Genomic DNA, 16,605 nt, shown 5'->3' with positions numbered 1-16,605 from the left:
AATTATGCAGGAACCTATGGGAAGGGATTAGAGAGTTCATAAAACTACGAAGATAAACAAAAATCCTATCATATCTGGGCTCTTTTTTTTTTTTTTACTCTTTTTTTGAAGAACAGCAAGGAAGTTAGCTAATATAGCAAGAAAATCACTTTTCACAATGGCAGTTAGTTTTCCAAGTCCAAACTAATGTATAGAGCTTCTCTCTAGAGGTAATTGTTAAATAGAAGTCTCAAACTTTCACCATTATTAATACAATTTACATAAACGCTAAATTCACCTAATTAAAATGAAAAAAAGAAAAGAGTACATTGTAAAACATTTGTACTCCACTACGTTGCCTTTTATAATAGCAAAAGGCTATAGCAAGAGGAATTCCACTGTATCTATTATGCGTTATGTATTTATATTTATATGACGTTGCAAGAATTCAGGAAAAGCATTAGCCAATTCTTCCATTTAAGCTACAAGTAAAAAATTCTGGGAACTGCTAGACAGATTATTCCCCAGCAGCGCTTTTAAGCAACAATAGACCCTGTAGCTGTTTGTATTACCAGTCAAAATCTCCCTGCATTTTATTAGGTTAGTTACTGGCCTCTTTGCCATTCTAGCTAGCCTGATAACGGAGATAACAAATCCAGCTTTACATACTTATTGAAGATAATGTGTATATGGGAATACAGCTAGGAAACAGCAGATCAAAAATGAAAATTTAAATATCAAGCTTCCCTATTTATTCTTTCCACTTTCAGTTTATTATCATAGAGTTCTTTAGTGATCCGTACATGAATTTTCTTAGGTCAAACACTTCTATTTCATTTAGAGGGATCCTGACAAAATTTGATTACATGAACATTTCAGATTAAGGTAAAAGTTAGCCCTGCTGCTTTATATCACAGATTGTGTACTTAGGCAGAACACAATCAACTCACTTTGTTACATCAAGATAAAAAACATTTATTGATGTATCCGTGGACATTTAAAAGTCTATAAAATGATTAATCTGAATTATGAATTACAGACAAATTACCCATCTTTCTCCTTCTTCTGTCTTCATTTCATCACATAAGGAAGGGCATGATAAAGGATTGCAAAGGAAAGAAACAAAATATAAATTCACTTATACAAGTAAATCGATCAGTTGTACATCAAGAATATCTTTTCACAATTTGTCTTCTATGTGTCATCTATAATTTTTATCTCTGTGAAAATGACAGCCTACTCTCCATCATTTCACTCTGGCTTCCAAACAACAGGAATCTCCATGTTCTGAGTGGGGAAACAGGAATTTTGCTTTACCTTGATAGTTTGAAATATCTACTTTCATATTTCCCACTATAAATGGTGCAATCTGAGCACTACCATTGTTAATCTCTATCTTTATGGTGGCAATGAACACCTGTGACAATAGTAGCAACTATTACTGTTACCACACATGGTGCCTGCTCAGATCCTAGTCACAGGGGAAACTTGACCTTATAATTACCTCTGGAAGACACGTCTATGGTGACTTTCCATTATATAATGCCATTATTTTCCATGATGAATTCTCTAGTGGATCTCTAACGTTGTCCTTCCGTATTGCCTCGAGGGAAATGCTGCTAATATATGTAGCAATATGGCTAAGGGAGAATGGACGCCACCACCTGTATTTGCTGATTTGAAATTCTCAGGAGCTAACTGAATTACTAGATGATGGGAAGCAATCCTGGTCTTCACAATGATGAATGTATTTTCACATCAGCTCCTAATGCAAGATACTAAACAGAAATGGATCTTGGATCTCCTGATGTCACAACTTGATGAGAAGTGGTGAGCTGGAACATGTTGCCCAAAAAAGCGGTAAATGCTCCATCCCTGGCAGTGTTCAAGGCCAGGTTGGACAGAGCCTTGGGCGACATGGTCTAGTATGAGGTGTGCCTTCCCATGGCAGGGGGGTTGGAATTAGATGATCTTAAGGTCCTTTCCAACCCTAACTATTCTATAATTCTGTGATTCCAGGAGGTTATTTATTGCAACTTGTAACTAAGTTGTTACTACAGATTTTCTCTGCTTGTTCTGCAGTAGTCAGTTTTTTGTTTTGTTACTTCATAATAAAAATGTAAGCAACTGATTTTTACTCTATTTTGCTCTTCTCTGTCCTCTCCTCCAGCAATTTTGTGGAGAGAAAAGCTCAGAAGATGCATGCTTATGTCTAAAATTGGATTGCAATACAAATGTTCTTCAACATACATTGAATATTACTGGAAGCACTGAATGTTCCTGATGCAGTGCCAGAAGCCCATGTGAATTTATGTCTTTTTTTCCTGCTCTTTATTTGCTTTCAATTTTTGTTATCTCTTACTGTTAGTAATTTGTTTTTCCCTCAATTATTTACATAATGTTTTCTTATCTATAGGAGCATAACCATATAAAATACTCAGATTTTGATTCCTCTCACTTTCCCTGTAGATTGTCTATTGAAAAAAATGCACAGTAGCTTGTATTAGCAGTAAACATACAAGCAAGCTAAAAGTAAAAGAAATGGCAAGACAGAACACAAAATTATTAATATATGAAACAGTTTTAATTGTTTGAGACACTGGGGAAACACCTATTGGAAAAGTTTTTATGTGTGTGAGCATGGATCCTCCTGTGACCTTCTCTTGCCAAGGCACCTTCACTGAGATTTATGAAAGGCACAGTATCTGCACACAAAAATATAGCCACCTTAATAATCATACTCCTGACTCTTTTTATCTTGCCATTTAAGAAAGCCTTAATACAATATTGCTAGCAAACAATTTCAAATGATTTATTGATTATTTCACCCCTCAGGGAATCAAAACTATTTCTACTTAGCAATTCAAAACCTCATAGTCTCACTTGGAACATGTTTGCATTTCTCTCCATATTGTCTTTGTGTTGTTTCCAGAAAACTGTTTTCTGTCTATAGCAATACACCCACCACTATTCTATAAGTCTCTCCAGGCTGGAAGGATAGAAGGAAGAGTAGAATCCTAGTAGCCAATAGAAATGAGTCCCATTTTCTTACTTACTTAAATCCTAATACGTGGATTTCTTTGAATCCTGGAAGTTTCTCAAATATTTTTTGCATCTATAGAAAACAATAAAATCATTAATACATTGTAAGTTCTACTGCTAAAAAGCAAGCGCAGGTTGACTATCTAGACAATATTTTCCATATTTTAGAAAGAGCTTTGGGAAACAGTCTCAACTATTGCCCTCTTTGTGGCATCATCATTGCTGAACTCAAACACAGTATTTAATTTGTATATGCTTCCTGTATTACCTGTTAATAGGCAAAATTAAGTATGAAATACGTCTTTTTTAGTAATGTAATTATGTAAATAAGTGATAATCTAGTTCATAATAAAGCAAGTCAAATAAAATGAATTAAATATTTTTCTCATTTTCAGCAGGTTTAGTACATGAATAATTTTGTGTTTCAAGTCACCTTAACTGTAAATAGTTAATTATTTAGAAATAGTAACCAAATGCATATCGATTTAGATTTGTCAAATAATTTCTAAATTAAGCAGTTATAACTGTCTTGTACGAATAGAATAAATTTGTATATTTTTAATTCTGATGTAAACAAATGTGCAGTTACATGATTTGAACAGAAGAGACAATGTGAAGAATAAACAATGAGCAGAAAAGGTCAACTGAGTATATATGTAAGATACTAAATGTTTTTATCAACACCTCAAGAATTCACAATGTTTTAAGATCCAGCAGATTGATCTTCTAGTCCTTTCTCTTTTCCAATTGCAGCAACATTTATGCAGCTAAGTCAAATGAAACATTTTATGTAGACCTACTATGTGAGAGGAAAAGGACTTTTTTCTAAATGCACAGTTCCACAGCTCCTTTCTGTTTCATTTTCTGGTCCTGTTAAGTACCAGGCAACAAACACATCATCTAAGCCTTTCATTTCCAAGCAAAGCCTGTGGATTTGGGACAATTCAACACTTGAAAAGAAGTGAAAAAGCCTTTTGAGGAATCAGGTCCTTTTAATTCAACATATCACTTCAAAAGTGCATGAACTAATGTGGTGATCTTTCCTCTTCCTTGACTATGTGATTCTGTACAAACCCAGCATATGTCTAAAACTCATTCATTCATGCATGAGCATTTGTCAGAACAGGTAGGGGGTGGGTGGTCAAACCCACAGGTTTCTTTGCATGTCTTACTCAGGTTAAGTGAAGAAGTAGCAGAAGATCGGTGTGTTATCACAATAACAGGTATCAGCCACACTGTATAAGCCTAAATGTCTTTTTTATCACAGCAAACAGAAGAGACTATTATGGCTAGTGCAGAATATAGCCTGCCATTTACCCTCCCCTTGTCCATCTCTTGCAAGAGGACAGTAGGAAAGGAACTGAGGTAAATACTTCATTTCGAGCTTGGTCTGACTTAGTAAAAGTGGTGCAGAAGTAGCAATTAGACTGAGGGAAGATTTAAAACGTTATTCATGTGACTAATGCTCACTGAAAATAACAGAGATTAAGGGCCTCAATCACTAGGATGCAATCAATTTTCCTAAATTTAGACAAGCACCATCATTTTAAATGTCTTAAGGATGTATTCTCCTCAGTTGTTAGTTCAAAAGAGTGCAGCTCTGTCATATTTGAGAGGCCCTTGAAGATGTATTGGAGAACTTGAAGCATCTTAAATGGCACCAGATATCCATATTTAGGTGAATGAATACCCTTTTAGCCCATACTCTACCAGCTGACTATTCTTGGTCAGTCTTCTTGCTTCTCTTTATATCACAATGAAGTTGATGCTTTTTTCTTAGACTGTATGCATATATGAGACTTCCTATTTCCTGCTTTTGCCAAATTAATCTCAATTTACTGAGTAGTGTAGTGCATCTGAATCTGCATTCCATTCTCCAGGTGATTTTAAATGCATGTTGTGGTATACAGATGTACTTCTGAACATTTGTACTCTACTGTCTGCTGTAACTCTTCCTTCTTGCTGTATCCTGGAATTAACTATAAGTTGAGCTTGGAACTCCATAGCATCAACGTTCACAAAGCCTTCTCTGGAATTTGTACAGGAGCTCATGTAGCTGGACAAGGTTTTAATTCTGAATCTAATCTCCTCGCTCTCACCTTTTGATCGCATTTTTAAAACTGTCTTGTATCAAGATTGCCCTCTGCCTCCTCCATAGCCTTCTTTGGAGCAAAGCACATCAGGTGTATTTCATGTTACTGGACTACAAATAATTTCCTACTCCACATTGCATGTCAAGAACTGCTTTGGATCCTTTAAAGTGACAGATAAAATCTGATGACAATGGAAAATAACTGAACAGTCAAGAAATTTTGCATTTCTCCCCCTCTAATTAATGAAGTAACTTAAAAGCCAGATTGTAAAATTACATCATTTTATGTCTAGTAAACAAAATCGGCAGGCAGTTCTGTCTAAGAATAATCTGGAAATCTCCAGAGAAGCAACTTTTTATCAGCTCTGCCAAAACGTCCTTCAAAATTTTTCCATGCAAATCTGAAACTGAACCAGGATAGTTAAATAGCTTACACTAAGGATTGCTCATGAAACTAATAAGAAGATGTAGTTAATTTTACCAAGAAAATCTTTTAGAAACCTCAAGCCATTAACTGCTATCTATTAAATTGATAGCTGAGAAGTCAATATTATTAATTATATGAAAACACCACAGATGTTCCAGTTCTTACATAAACTCTGGTAATGCAAAATAAAATGACTGGAAGTCCTTTGAAGAATAGTTCAGACAACAGTAGCTAATTACTTTTAACATTTATATTACATTTCTCATTAGGTTTATTGTAGAAACTAAATTATAACAAAGTAGTGTCCATGAACTTCTGATTAAGCCCAAATGATATTCCTAAAGTTACTCTGTTCATCTGTTACCCTGTTATCTGAGGGCCTACTACTGACAAAGACATTGACTTGTTAGCTTAGTGGCTGAACAGATGGCCTAAATGAGGGGAAAAGCTGACTATACATGAAGGAAAACCGAAAGTCTTGAGATGACAAGAATTATCTATTTCAAGTGAGGGCAGTAGACTTTAATTCTATTTCATGGTGAAGGTAATTTCATAATATGAATCTCAGCCAAGGTACAAAGCAGCATATTGGCATTCACTCAGCTTCCTTACCTGCAGCTGGAATTTGGCAGCTAGTTGTCGGTACTGTGGGGAGTTGGGATCATTAAGTTCAGCTGTGTACTCCTGATCAGTGAGAGTGACACTGAATTCTACCATTTGCTCCACAGGCAGTTCTGGGACTGTATTTGTTCCCAGCTCCTGGAAAGGAAGGGGAGAGAAAGAAAAAGGGGGAAATGAAACTAAGTGGGTTTTTCTCCCCAGTATTTAATAAGCAGAAGTGTTACCATTTAAACCCATCCCCAAAATAATATATAAAAATACAGCTCATCAGTTAGAGAAAGAGAATTCTATAATGTTCTGTCATATAAACAGAAGATTAGGGAATATGTGCTTACTATATAGCACCCCTATAGCTTTTGAGGAGCCAGCCTTTAGGGAGCTGATCACAAAGGACTAGGCCAAGAAAGAATGAGGAGACCAATAACATGGGGGAACTGGTTAATCCCAATCTCCCAGTACATCTCAAATATCATAAATAAATGATTTTAAAACATTTTTATTTCCCTTATATCCTACCTGCTCTTTTGCTCCAAGATATAATACAGGTGGGTAACACATAGTTGAGAATATTAGCATTATATTGCTGTCTTAGATTATGAGGTTATAATCATTATGGACAGTAAAAATAGCATTACAATTCCTGTACCAGAGCTGAGAAGCTTGCAGAGGCAGGATGAAGAACAGTGGGGATTCACCAGGGGTGCGATGGATAAGGCTTTCACCAGCATTTCTGCCCTCAAACTCTTGGTAGCAGCAGCACCAAGACTTTGAGTTCACCCAAATGGGGAGGAGGTGATATGAGCCTCTTCCTACAGCCAGTATATACAAATGAAAAAAAAACCAACCCTGGAGCAACTCTTCAAGGAGCTGCTTTAGAAGGTAAAACATTTAGAAATTGAAAAAAGCTCAAAGCAAAGAGGAAATGCAAGGAGCTGACTCCCACCTATGACTCCTCAGCAGGGAAGTCTACCCTCATGTCCTGGTGAGACCTTGGTCTTTCTCTAGAGGGAGGTTCTAGAAGGTTCCCTAAAGCCACACAGCTGTGCTGAGGTCAGGGCCACTTCCCTATCACCACCAGGTGCAGCAGTCAGGAGGAGGAAAGTAACAGCCCTTCCTATCACCCCCACCCCTGCCTCAGACATAACCTGTGGTTGCTGTTATAAACTTGTAGATGAAAGGGTAGCTCTGCTGGTGTGCTTTATGGTTTCTCTAAGGACTTCAGTGGAGGTCCCCTGTTTGACAGCTGGCTGTCTGGCAAGTAGGTCTAGTCCCATCTCCTGTCTTGTAGAAAGCTCAGAAGGTATTCCTTTTTATATTATTTAATGAAGAACAAGGTCACAAAATGGTGCAAAATAGGCAATGGGTCCATCATTAAAAGAATGAAGACTCTGCCTAAAAGCTGTTGTCGTACTCTTATGCTTTCTATCCTGTATGCAAGAAACATCACTCACTGTTCCAGTACAGAACAGAGGCTAATAAAACCCTCTAGTTCCTACCAGCAGTAAAACAGGGGAGCAGGCAGGGTTTATAAGTGCTAAGTGTTTATAAGGTTTCGTCCTCTTTTCTTCTAGCTGAGCTCAAAACCAAGAGGTAAGTGAAAAGTGGGATAGGAAAATGGGCTGCCCTCACCTTCACAGGAATCTTCGTGTCATTAACAATTTCGTTGAGCAATGTGCCATTGGGTGCAGTTACATATGGAGTCATGGATGTGCCAGGGACGCCTGGGAGGATTTAAAATAAAATCAGTCGAGAACAGGTTTGCACATCAAAAATCATTACCTTTCTCTGTTGGTCAGGTGTCAACTCACTAAGAAGCTTTCCTTATGGAGAGTGTGTTTGAGCACGAGACTGTGCTGGTGGAAGGTGGTCATGACTTACGGCATGGGTAAAGCTGCTGGTTTTATACAGTAAACAGCCTTTCTTTCCAGGTAAAAATATCAGTGGCATTGTATTTGTGTGACTAAAGACAAAAATGGCACTGACATCAATGAAATAATGTGAATTTAATTTGATAATTTCCTGTCATTCTCTGCTGTATATCACCAAATGTCTCAGCTCAATTTTGCTGATTGAGATCTTTGTCTCTATGATAGCCACCTTTCTTAAAGGCTCAATTTAAAGTAACAAGAGGCTTTGACAGAGTTTTCCAGCTAGAGACAGAATTACCATGCTGTTGCTTTTAATAAGATTCTGTCATATTTTCCTCTTGAAATTATGCATGCAGGATGTTTTGTCCTTGAACCAAAATGATCATATTTGCAGAGTTTTATCATTGCATAAATTTATAACATTATTTTAAAGAACTATAGCACACAACAGTTTTGGTAAGTCTATTTGGAATAATTTGCTCAATTAACGTCTCTGCATCACTGTGACTTTCTGGTTTGTTTATTTTGGCTAACAGTGTGGCAGCTGACACTTCAAATGTTATTTCATAACTGAAGCAAAATTAATTCTACTCTCTACAGGTGAAACTAGGAAAATGGATGCATTTAGAGACTGAAACAAACTTGGAATGCTACAACTGAGTAGCAGACATGGTGTAAATAAAAAATGCTTCTTATAGCTTATTTTGCTAAAGCATGTCATTGTACTTTACTGTACTTGTCATGCTTCTACTGCATTCATTAAATTACAGCCTTCTAAGATCTATGAATCACTGGTTTTAGCAATTCTATTTCATGGGCAGGCACACAGCAAGCAGATTTGATTTTACCTGTAGGAATGGAAGGGATGTCTTCTAGCTTTTTGCCACCTGTTTTCTCTGTGGATATTTCATCTTTCCTATCAATCAAATAGAAAGGAGTGATTTAAAGATCAGCACGGTGTACTTGCAATGACAAAGGTGTTAAAAAAAAATAAATAGAAATAACCCCTATATTAAGTGTACTTTAAGTGAGAGAATTTATTTCTAATGGAATATTTGATAAGCTCATTAAACAGGCAATGGAACAGTAGATCATGTTTTATATTTAACAGTTTATACATTTCCTTTCCTCTTCTTCAATATGATATTTGATTTTACAGTGAATAAAAATACTGATTTGATATATTCCTCCACCAAGGACTACCAATGCTGTCAGGAGTCTGCTCATGAGGTTTCAGGACTGATTTTCTCCAGCAGTTAGAGGGATGGGGTCACAAAGATTAAATCAGTGCATAGTGCTTTCTCTCTTTGAAGTCTATGAATGGTTGACCACTGACTAAAATGGAATCAAGACTTCTTGTACATTATCTAAACCAACTATTGTTTCCTTTGCTATATCTCCATCTATTAAGACAGTTCAGTGAGGGCTCTAATTTTAAAACCAATGGACATTTCATGGTTCCAAGAGTGTTTCATATGGTTTGGTGTGAGCAGAAGATGTGAGACTTATTTTTCAGTTGTTAGCCTGTATTATAATATCATAAGAACGCTTCCAGCTAATGATAGTTTCAAATCAGATTCCTGGATGATTATTATTATGAATTGCAGGAATGTTTATGCTTGGATCTAGATGTAATATTAATGGATTATGCCTGCCATGGTCCCCATGGTAGACAACTGAAAACTCAAGAATATGGTGAGTGTTATGTACAGATTGTCTGCCTCGCATCACAGGTTTTGTTTTTCTATTGATACTATTTTCTTTTGTAAGCTTCATAGTCATGTGCTGATGAATAAATTGTGTAACTGAAACTGTTAACTTGCCTGAAAAGCAGAAGTGGTATGTATACATAAATGCATTTTATAATAGATGTGTTAAAGTTTCATGCAGATAAGTCTATAGCATAATTTCTGCTCTAAAACCAAAATTTTATTCATTTTTAGCTTTTGGAAACTTTTAGAGTCTTAGGTAAGAATCTTCTAACATTTTGGTATTTTTCTCTGAAATTGGGGGTTGAAGAATTTCAGCTGTTTCAGGATCTAAGTAGTGTGATAAAAACCCCACAGCATAAGTAAAAAAAAAAAAAAAAAGAAAGCCCAATCATGGAAATAAATGAGGATAGAATTCCTCAAAATTTCTGTAGAAATAGTTATTGTTAAGGCAGTGCACACAGGTGGTGGGTTTGTGAAAACTAACAGGAGTAAAAGACCTATGGGCACTGTAGATATGTATTGCGGTGTTAACTGAGACAACACGAAGCTTGTAGCATAGACAGAACAGGCAGCTGGGCTGCATTTCTATACAGGACCAACCTGGTTGTTAAAAAACATAAAGAACATGGAAAAACTCATTATTTACTGCATCCTCTGGATATCTTGTGTGGTGAGAACTAAAATATTTGTAGAGTTTTCACAATGTTAACTAATTATGTGTTATGTCTTTAACTGGAGACTGATCTCTTGACATGGCATCTACAGAAGATACAAAATGTTTCCCAAATCACACAGTACTAAAGATGAAGTCCAACAATGCATAATCATGGCTGCCTGTATTTACAGCTAAAATATCAGTATTTTCATAGAATTTACTTCACTTTCTGAACTGTGTCTAGGGAAAACCGTACTGTACACAAAGAGCGCAAGAACTGAGATCAGTCACTTATTGTCTTGCTGCTGCTGTTGCACTAGTCTGAGTGAAAAGACCTCCCTTTGGAGTTCTAGGGAGTTTAATTAGGCCCTACATTATTAAAAATATTTTTCTGAGAAAGAATAATGCTCAAAGCTCCCATGTTGTAACGAATAAAGATACAGAAGACCTCTGTGATCATGAGACAGTGTAATTTAGGAACAGGAAAGATTATTTGCTGCACCCAAAAATCTAAGAAAATTTGAAGGAGAAAAAACCACCATAAATTAGAGAAACTGTGGACAATGATTTGTCTGGCTGTACTGTAGTATTTATATGCAGAGTGAGAGAGTTCAGTATTGCAACTTTAATCCAGCCATTCTCAGATTTCTGAGCATTGCCAGGAGCACTTTCTGATTTTTACAAGAGTTTATGGAATAAAGCATCATGTTAATTAACACTATGCTGATGTGCAAAAATATAGGGCAAAGCTAAAGTGAAGACATAGCGTTTTTATATTACTGCTTAATGTAATCTCCAGATAAACTTTTGTTCAAGTCTGAATTTCCTTTTCAGAATGATGGCTGTTGTGGATAATCTTTTGTCACACTCCCAGTCAACACTAGTCTAATGCATAGCCCTTGCTCTGTCACTGTTTCATGCTCACATTAGTCAAAGAAGCTATTCTGTAGGGTCTCAAAGTGAACAAGCAACTCAGACTTTTATCCACCTTCACTATTTGTAATTCAGTCACTGCGTACTATGATACCTATAGTATATACCACAGCTCTCTCAGCACACACCAAACACATCACACTGCTATCTGTGTATCTGTTCACATCCACGCACATCTACACATATCTTTTTCAAAAAAGGCAGTAACATCAAGTGGCAAGATTCTACTTGTGCTTACCTTTCCTGGAAGGTTCTATGTTTTACTCGCTGCAAAAAGATTAAGAAAAACAGCATTTTACTAGTTGGTGTATCCAACCATTGAGCAGAAACCTGTTAGCTCTTTTGTTTATTGTACTTTTATATTGTCCTTCTAATACATGCCCCCTCCTCTTCCTGAGCAATACTTTGCCTTAATATAAGCAGATGGGGAGGGACTTGGAAGTCTCCCCTGGTTTCTAAACAAATGTCAGTAATGCTTACCCGTTGGATTATTTCCAGGTGCTCTTGGGAGTTGCTGAAGTTTTTGCCAATGTCAAATATGCAGAAAGTTTCCCTCTGGCAGGCAGTAACCCAGTTCTGATATTCAGAAGTATCAGGAATCCGGTCCAGAAAAATACGAAAGGCTTCCCATACAGCTTCCTGGCAGACTGAGTAAGAAGAAAGGGGCTGGAGATGGATGCTTTGTACCAAAAAGTAAACTTGAAAGCCTTTTTTAAGTGATTTGGGATTTACACATTTTATTGTAGTTAGTAAAAAAATCTAGCTTCTAGGAATTTTTAGAAATTTAGGTCTTTTAAACATTTCTGAGTTGACAGTCGTTTGCCTTTATGCTGAAGGAGTAGCCATCTTTAACAATTGCTGATTTCTCTCATTTTGAAAGATTAATCTGGCCTGATATCATCATCGTGATGAATAAGGAGCAAACACAAAGCATACATCCTTCACCTCAAATGTACATACATCCAAAGATACATATTGGATATTCTAGTAACCTACCAGTCATAATACTTGAATAATCACAGTTTTAACTGTGTTCAAAGGTTTTGTACATTAGTATGCTTAACTATGCATACTGTTAGTATGCTTAACTATATTAGAAAAAGATAAGCAGAACATTTAAAATTTTTATATTCCCTACACAGGTAAAAAAATATTTAACAGAAAAATAGATTTTAAATGTTGCAGGCTAAAATGATTTCATTATATCCCAGAATTTCAAAGTTTCAAAATTTGAATAGTTTCAAAATCTTAAGGATGTTCTACAGCAGGTACATACTTTTATGTTTTTATGAACACCTGTCGAAAAATTGGATTACTTAATATCAGTAAAATTCCTTTGAAAAGAACGAACATGATTTCCTTCCTCTTTACACTATTGTACACAGTCATTTGTTCAACGTTAGATATTTCTTCCATGGTGATGAATCACCCAGTGAAATGCCAGGCTACATCAGACAAGATTAACATGTACTTTGGCTGAAGAGCGAACAGTAGTGTTCTGCATCTTTTGGGGAAATAAGAATGAACATGGTAAGACAGACGGGAAGACTTTGAAAAGGTGATATTCACGAATGGCTTTAAGGGAACTTAATTTACTGGATGCAAACTGAATTAATTACATGAGATTGTGTGAAACAATATAATATTGGAGACTTTTACATCTTCAGTTGTCTCACTCTTTATGCAAGAAAGCTGTGAAGTTCAGCTGTGTATGTTCCAAAATACATTAGAATACCTATTTCAGCTTGGCATCCAGTTATTTGATTTATTTTTCTAGCAGTCAGAACTCTATCAGGCATTTAAGGGAAAACTTGCAAAAGATAAGTTCCTGCTGAAAGACCTTGCTCTCTAGCACTGAGAGAGAGGGTCATGACATGCATGAGTATGTGACGGAGAGGAGAAAGCAGCAACAGCAGCTAGGTTATAAAGTGACTGCTCAGAAATGCTTTATAAGGTTTACTTTCCATTGATGATTCTGGAAATGCAGGTCTTAGATATGTTTGCAGAAGTGAGTTTTTGAGAGTCACAAAGGTGAATGGTCAGGTGAGGCTATGCTTCTGAGTGCACTTTTACCAATGTCTTGCTGAAGTTTCCTCTTTGTATGTTGAAATGATCCTGGAGGATGAACTGTTTCCTCCTCCAGACAGCCACTGCCTATTTGACTAACTATGCTAATATATATTGGATTTCTGTTCAGATACCATGCCACACACGAAATATTTGGGCTTCAGCAATTGCAGCTGGAGAAGTGGGTGAGATTAGTGAGATTAGGTGAGAGCAACAGCTCTGCAGACACCAAGAAGGAGGAGGGGAGGAGGTGCTGGTGCTGGAGCACAGATTCCCCTGCAGCAACCCCCATTCCCTATACTTCTGTGCTGCTGGGGATGAGGAGATAGAGAACTTGGGAGTAAAGTTAAGCCCAGGAAGAAGTGAAGGGTGGGGGGGAATGTGTTTTTAAGACTTTATTTCTCTTTATCCTACTCTGATTTGATTGTTAATAAATGAAGTTTTCCACAAGCAGAGTCTGTTTTGCCTGTGACAGTAGTTGGTGAATGACCTCTCCCTATCCTCATCTTGACCCATGAGCCTTTCATTATGTTTTCTCTCCCCTGTCCAGCTGAGGAGGGGAGTCATAGAGTGGCTTTGGTGGGCACCTGGTGTCTAGCCAGGGTTAACCCACCGCACACAGGCTGTCCTCTGCAACCTGCGTGTAGTGGGTTCACAGAAACTCTGCAGCATCGTTGAACTCAGTTGTGTAGGATAACCAACATGGCTCTGTGGCTGCTAGAACCAATGTCTTTTGAATAGAACCAGTTCTGTTTATCTCAGCTGTTGCTATACCTTCCCATTCATGGGGGATGATTGCCTCTGTCACTGCTTGTATTGTTAGAGTCAACAAAGCCAGCTATATTTTTGGCTTTGTGAAAATACAATTTACATGAAAGATGAAGGAACACTCTTATTCAAAATGTTGTGTAAAGTTAAATACTTTTGGAGAAGGCTATTTTCAAACATGTTGGAAAAACCATTTTAACAAAAACTTGCTAGCAATTTAAAAGCTGTTGCCTTTAGCACTTTGCAAAGCTCATTACCATGAGATGGGAGATTTATTTTCAGTACTTGATACCTGCTTTGACTTAGAGTGAGGTAATTATCAATATTTCATAAAACATTGGTGTGTCTGAAATTCATGCAATCGGTTTCTCTGGGTATTTTTTAAGCTTGCTGTAGGGATGAACTCACTTAGCTGTGTTAGGGCACCTCAATAATGCCTCAGGAATGACCTGCCCTCCCAGTAGAGCAGCTGCATGTGGAGCAGATGTGGTCAGATTATTAAAAAGGAACAGGCTGTCTTTTGAAGAGACTTGTTCATTATGAGCAAGCAGTTAAAGCTACGTTCTATTATCTTTTTGTCACAACTCTGGTATCTGTTCTTCTGAGTATGAACTGCTGAACGAATATATACTATTTGATGAAAAGTAATCCAGTTACCAGAGGTTAGATAAACATGACACATGGACAGCTGAGGAGGTGTCACAGATGATTCCATGCATGCTCTTGGTTTGCTTCACATGAGGCACTGTCTTCATAGTGACTTAAGCTATGGTGTCTTATTTCACCATTGGTATAGGGTCACATTAGGCTCAGGTTGTCAAATAGCAACTGTCTGGGATCCTATATCTGAGCCACTTCTGTTGTGTGCTCATTCCTGAAAATATAGAATATATATAATAAAAAAAAATAATTGGGAAAAAAAAGTGTAATTTTTCTTAGGAAGTGGTAAAATGAGGACAGATATGATCCATAGTGCAATTACAATTCTAAATGGAGGGGTGGAAGTGGTCTCCTAGACTTTAGATACAGAAAAAGAACGGACCTAAAAGTATGTCTATGAAACAAAATTATTGTTCCATGGATAGGCACATGCTGTGAGACCCCATTATGTTTACCAGATTATCTTTTCATGAAGGCTTGTACTGTCATTACAGCTTCAAGGATAACGCTTGCATCACCACATTTTCACTTCTACCTTTTTTCATTTACCACTTTCACCAGGTAAATTGACATGCTCAGCTGGGAGGAGAGGAGGCTTGGGTTTGGATCTTGTCTTGAAGGAAAGATTTTTTTGAGGTTTTAACAAAAGACATTGTAGTGGAAATTGTGCAGCTATGCAGGGGAGCAGAAACACCTTTTTCTGAATGAGTGTACAAATTATTCAGCTGCAGTCATCTGTTCTCTTGCTTACTTTTTGGGAAGTATTCCAGCTTCAGCTGAAGAACTGGATGATGCCCACGCAGAGAAATTTGTGAGTGTAAGATACTGCTGAGAAACAGGGTGCGTAAGTTTAAATCTGCTTGCACTACAACACTTGGACAGCCCAATATGCCAGCTGATGGGTTGCTCTCGAAAAGCAAAGGTAGTATTGTCATCATCAGTTTTTAAATGAAGATGTCATAGTTGCAGTTCTTTGAATTCAGGTCAATGATACCAGCCTGTCACAGCATAGCTTATTTTCGGGGATGTGAGCAGTGAGTTTTAGAAACTTTGAGGATTGATTAGTATGTAAGAAATGCTTCTTGGATCAGCCTTTTTAATGCGTTTCAGAATTCTGTCTAATTGGGTTGGAATTTGGTCCCACAATGGATACCAAATATGTTTCTATCTATAGGAATGGATAGAGACATTGGTGTAGTTTGCCCATTCTGCCTATAGCAAGTGGCTGCTGGAGGAAAATTTTTACAACTCTGCATCCTGGTTTTATATTAGAAGGAACTAGCTGGTTCCCTGAAAGAGAGCTGAGGAGCAGCCAAGTTACATAGATGTAACTTATATTGGTTGGAGACCAACATAGAGGTCAAATAGGCAAGCAAAGTTGATTTAAAGAATATGATAGTTGATTTAGAGAGATGTTGCCTTAGATACTTGCATCCCAGAAGTGCTGACTGGATTTTAGAATTAGCTTTGGACCATTTAGCTGCAGCACAGAAATATGCATTTTTCTAATAGAAATTGGAACAGCCACAAAATGAAAGACTGGGAGAGGCAGAGGGAGGAAGAGATGAAACATGAAAACCACGGGCCTATTTTCACTGTGCTTTCTAGGGACTGAATTAGACTGGTAGTTCTATAGGCTTTCTACAGCCAAGAGAGGTAAAGAAAGGGCTGGGGAGGGAGTGAATTGGGAAAGTGCAGCAAAACATTCTAGACATTTTAAAAATAAGACTTGAGGTCTTTGAACTGCTGGCAATTATCTCAGTGTTTGTGCCATACCAACA

At 37.2% G+C, this 16,605-nt stretch overlaps 1 protein-coding gene across 1 annotated transcript in view; it reads right to left on the bottom strand.

Annotated features, from left to right (window-relative positions):
- The window catches only part of IMPG1 (interphotoreceptor matrix proteoglycan 1), a 56,413-nt gene that overhangs the window by 27,162 nt on the left and 12,646 nt on the right, over positions 1-16,605 (bottom strand). The window contains exons 3-9 of the mRNA XM_030490349.1: positions 11,810-11,976; positions 11,568-11,596; positions 8,878-8,945; positions 7,791-7,882; positions 6,153-6,299; positions 3,036-3,094; positions 1,028-1,048 (exon numbers count right to left, since the gene is read on the bottom strand). Coding sequence (XP_030346209.1) covers positions 1,028-1,048; positions 3,036-3,094; positions 6,153-6,299; positions 7,791-7,882; positions 8,878-8,945; positions 11,568-11,596; positions 11,810-11,976 — 583 coding nt within the window. The remainder of the gene's footprint in view (positions 1-1,027; positions 1,049-3,035; positions 3,095-6,152; positions 6,300-7,790; positions 7,883-8,877; positions 8,946-11,567; positions 11,597-11,809; positions 11,977-16,605) is intronic.

The sequence above is a fragment of the Strigops habroptila genome, chromosome 6, assembly GCF_004027225.2.
Source record: "Strigops habroptila isolate Jane chromosome 6, bStrHab1.2.pri, whole genome shotgun sequence".
NCBI lineage: Eukaryota > Metazoa > Chordata > Aves > Psittaciformes > Psittacidae > Strigops > Strigops habroptila.
This window is presented reverse-complemented; position numbering and strand designations above follow the sequence as displayed.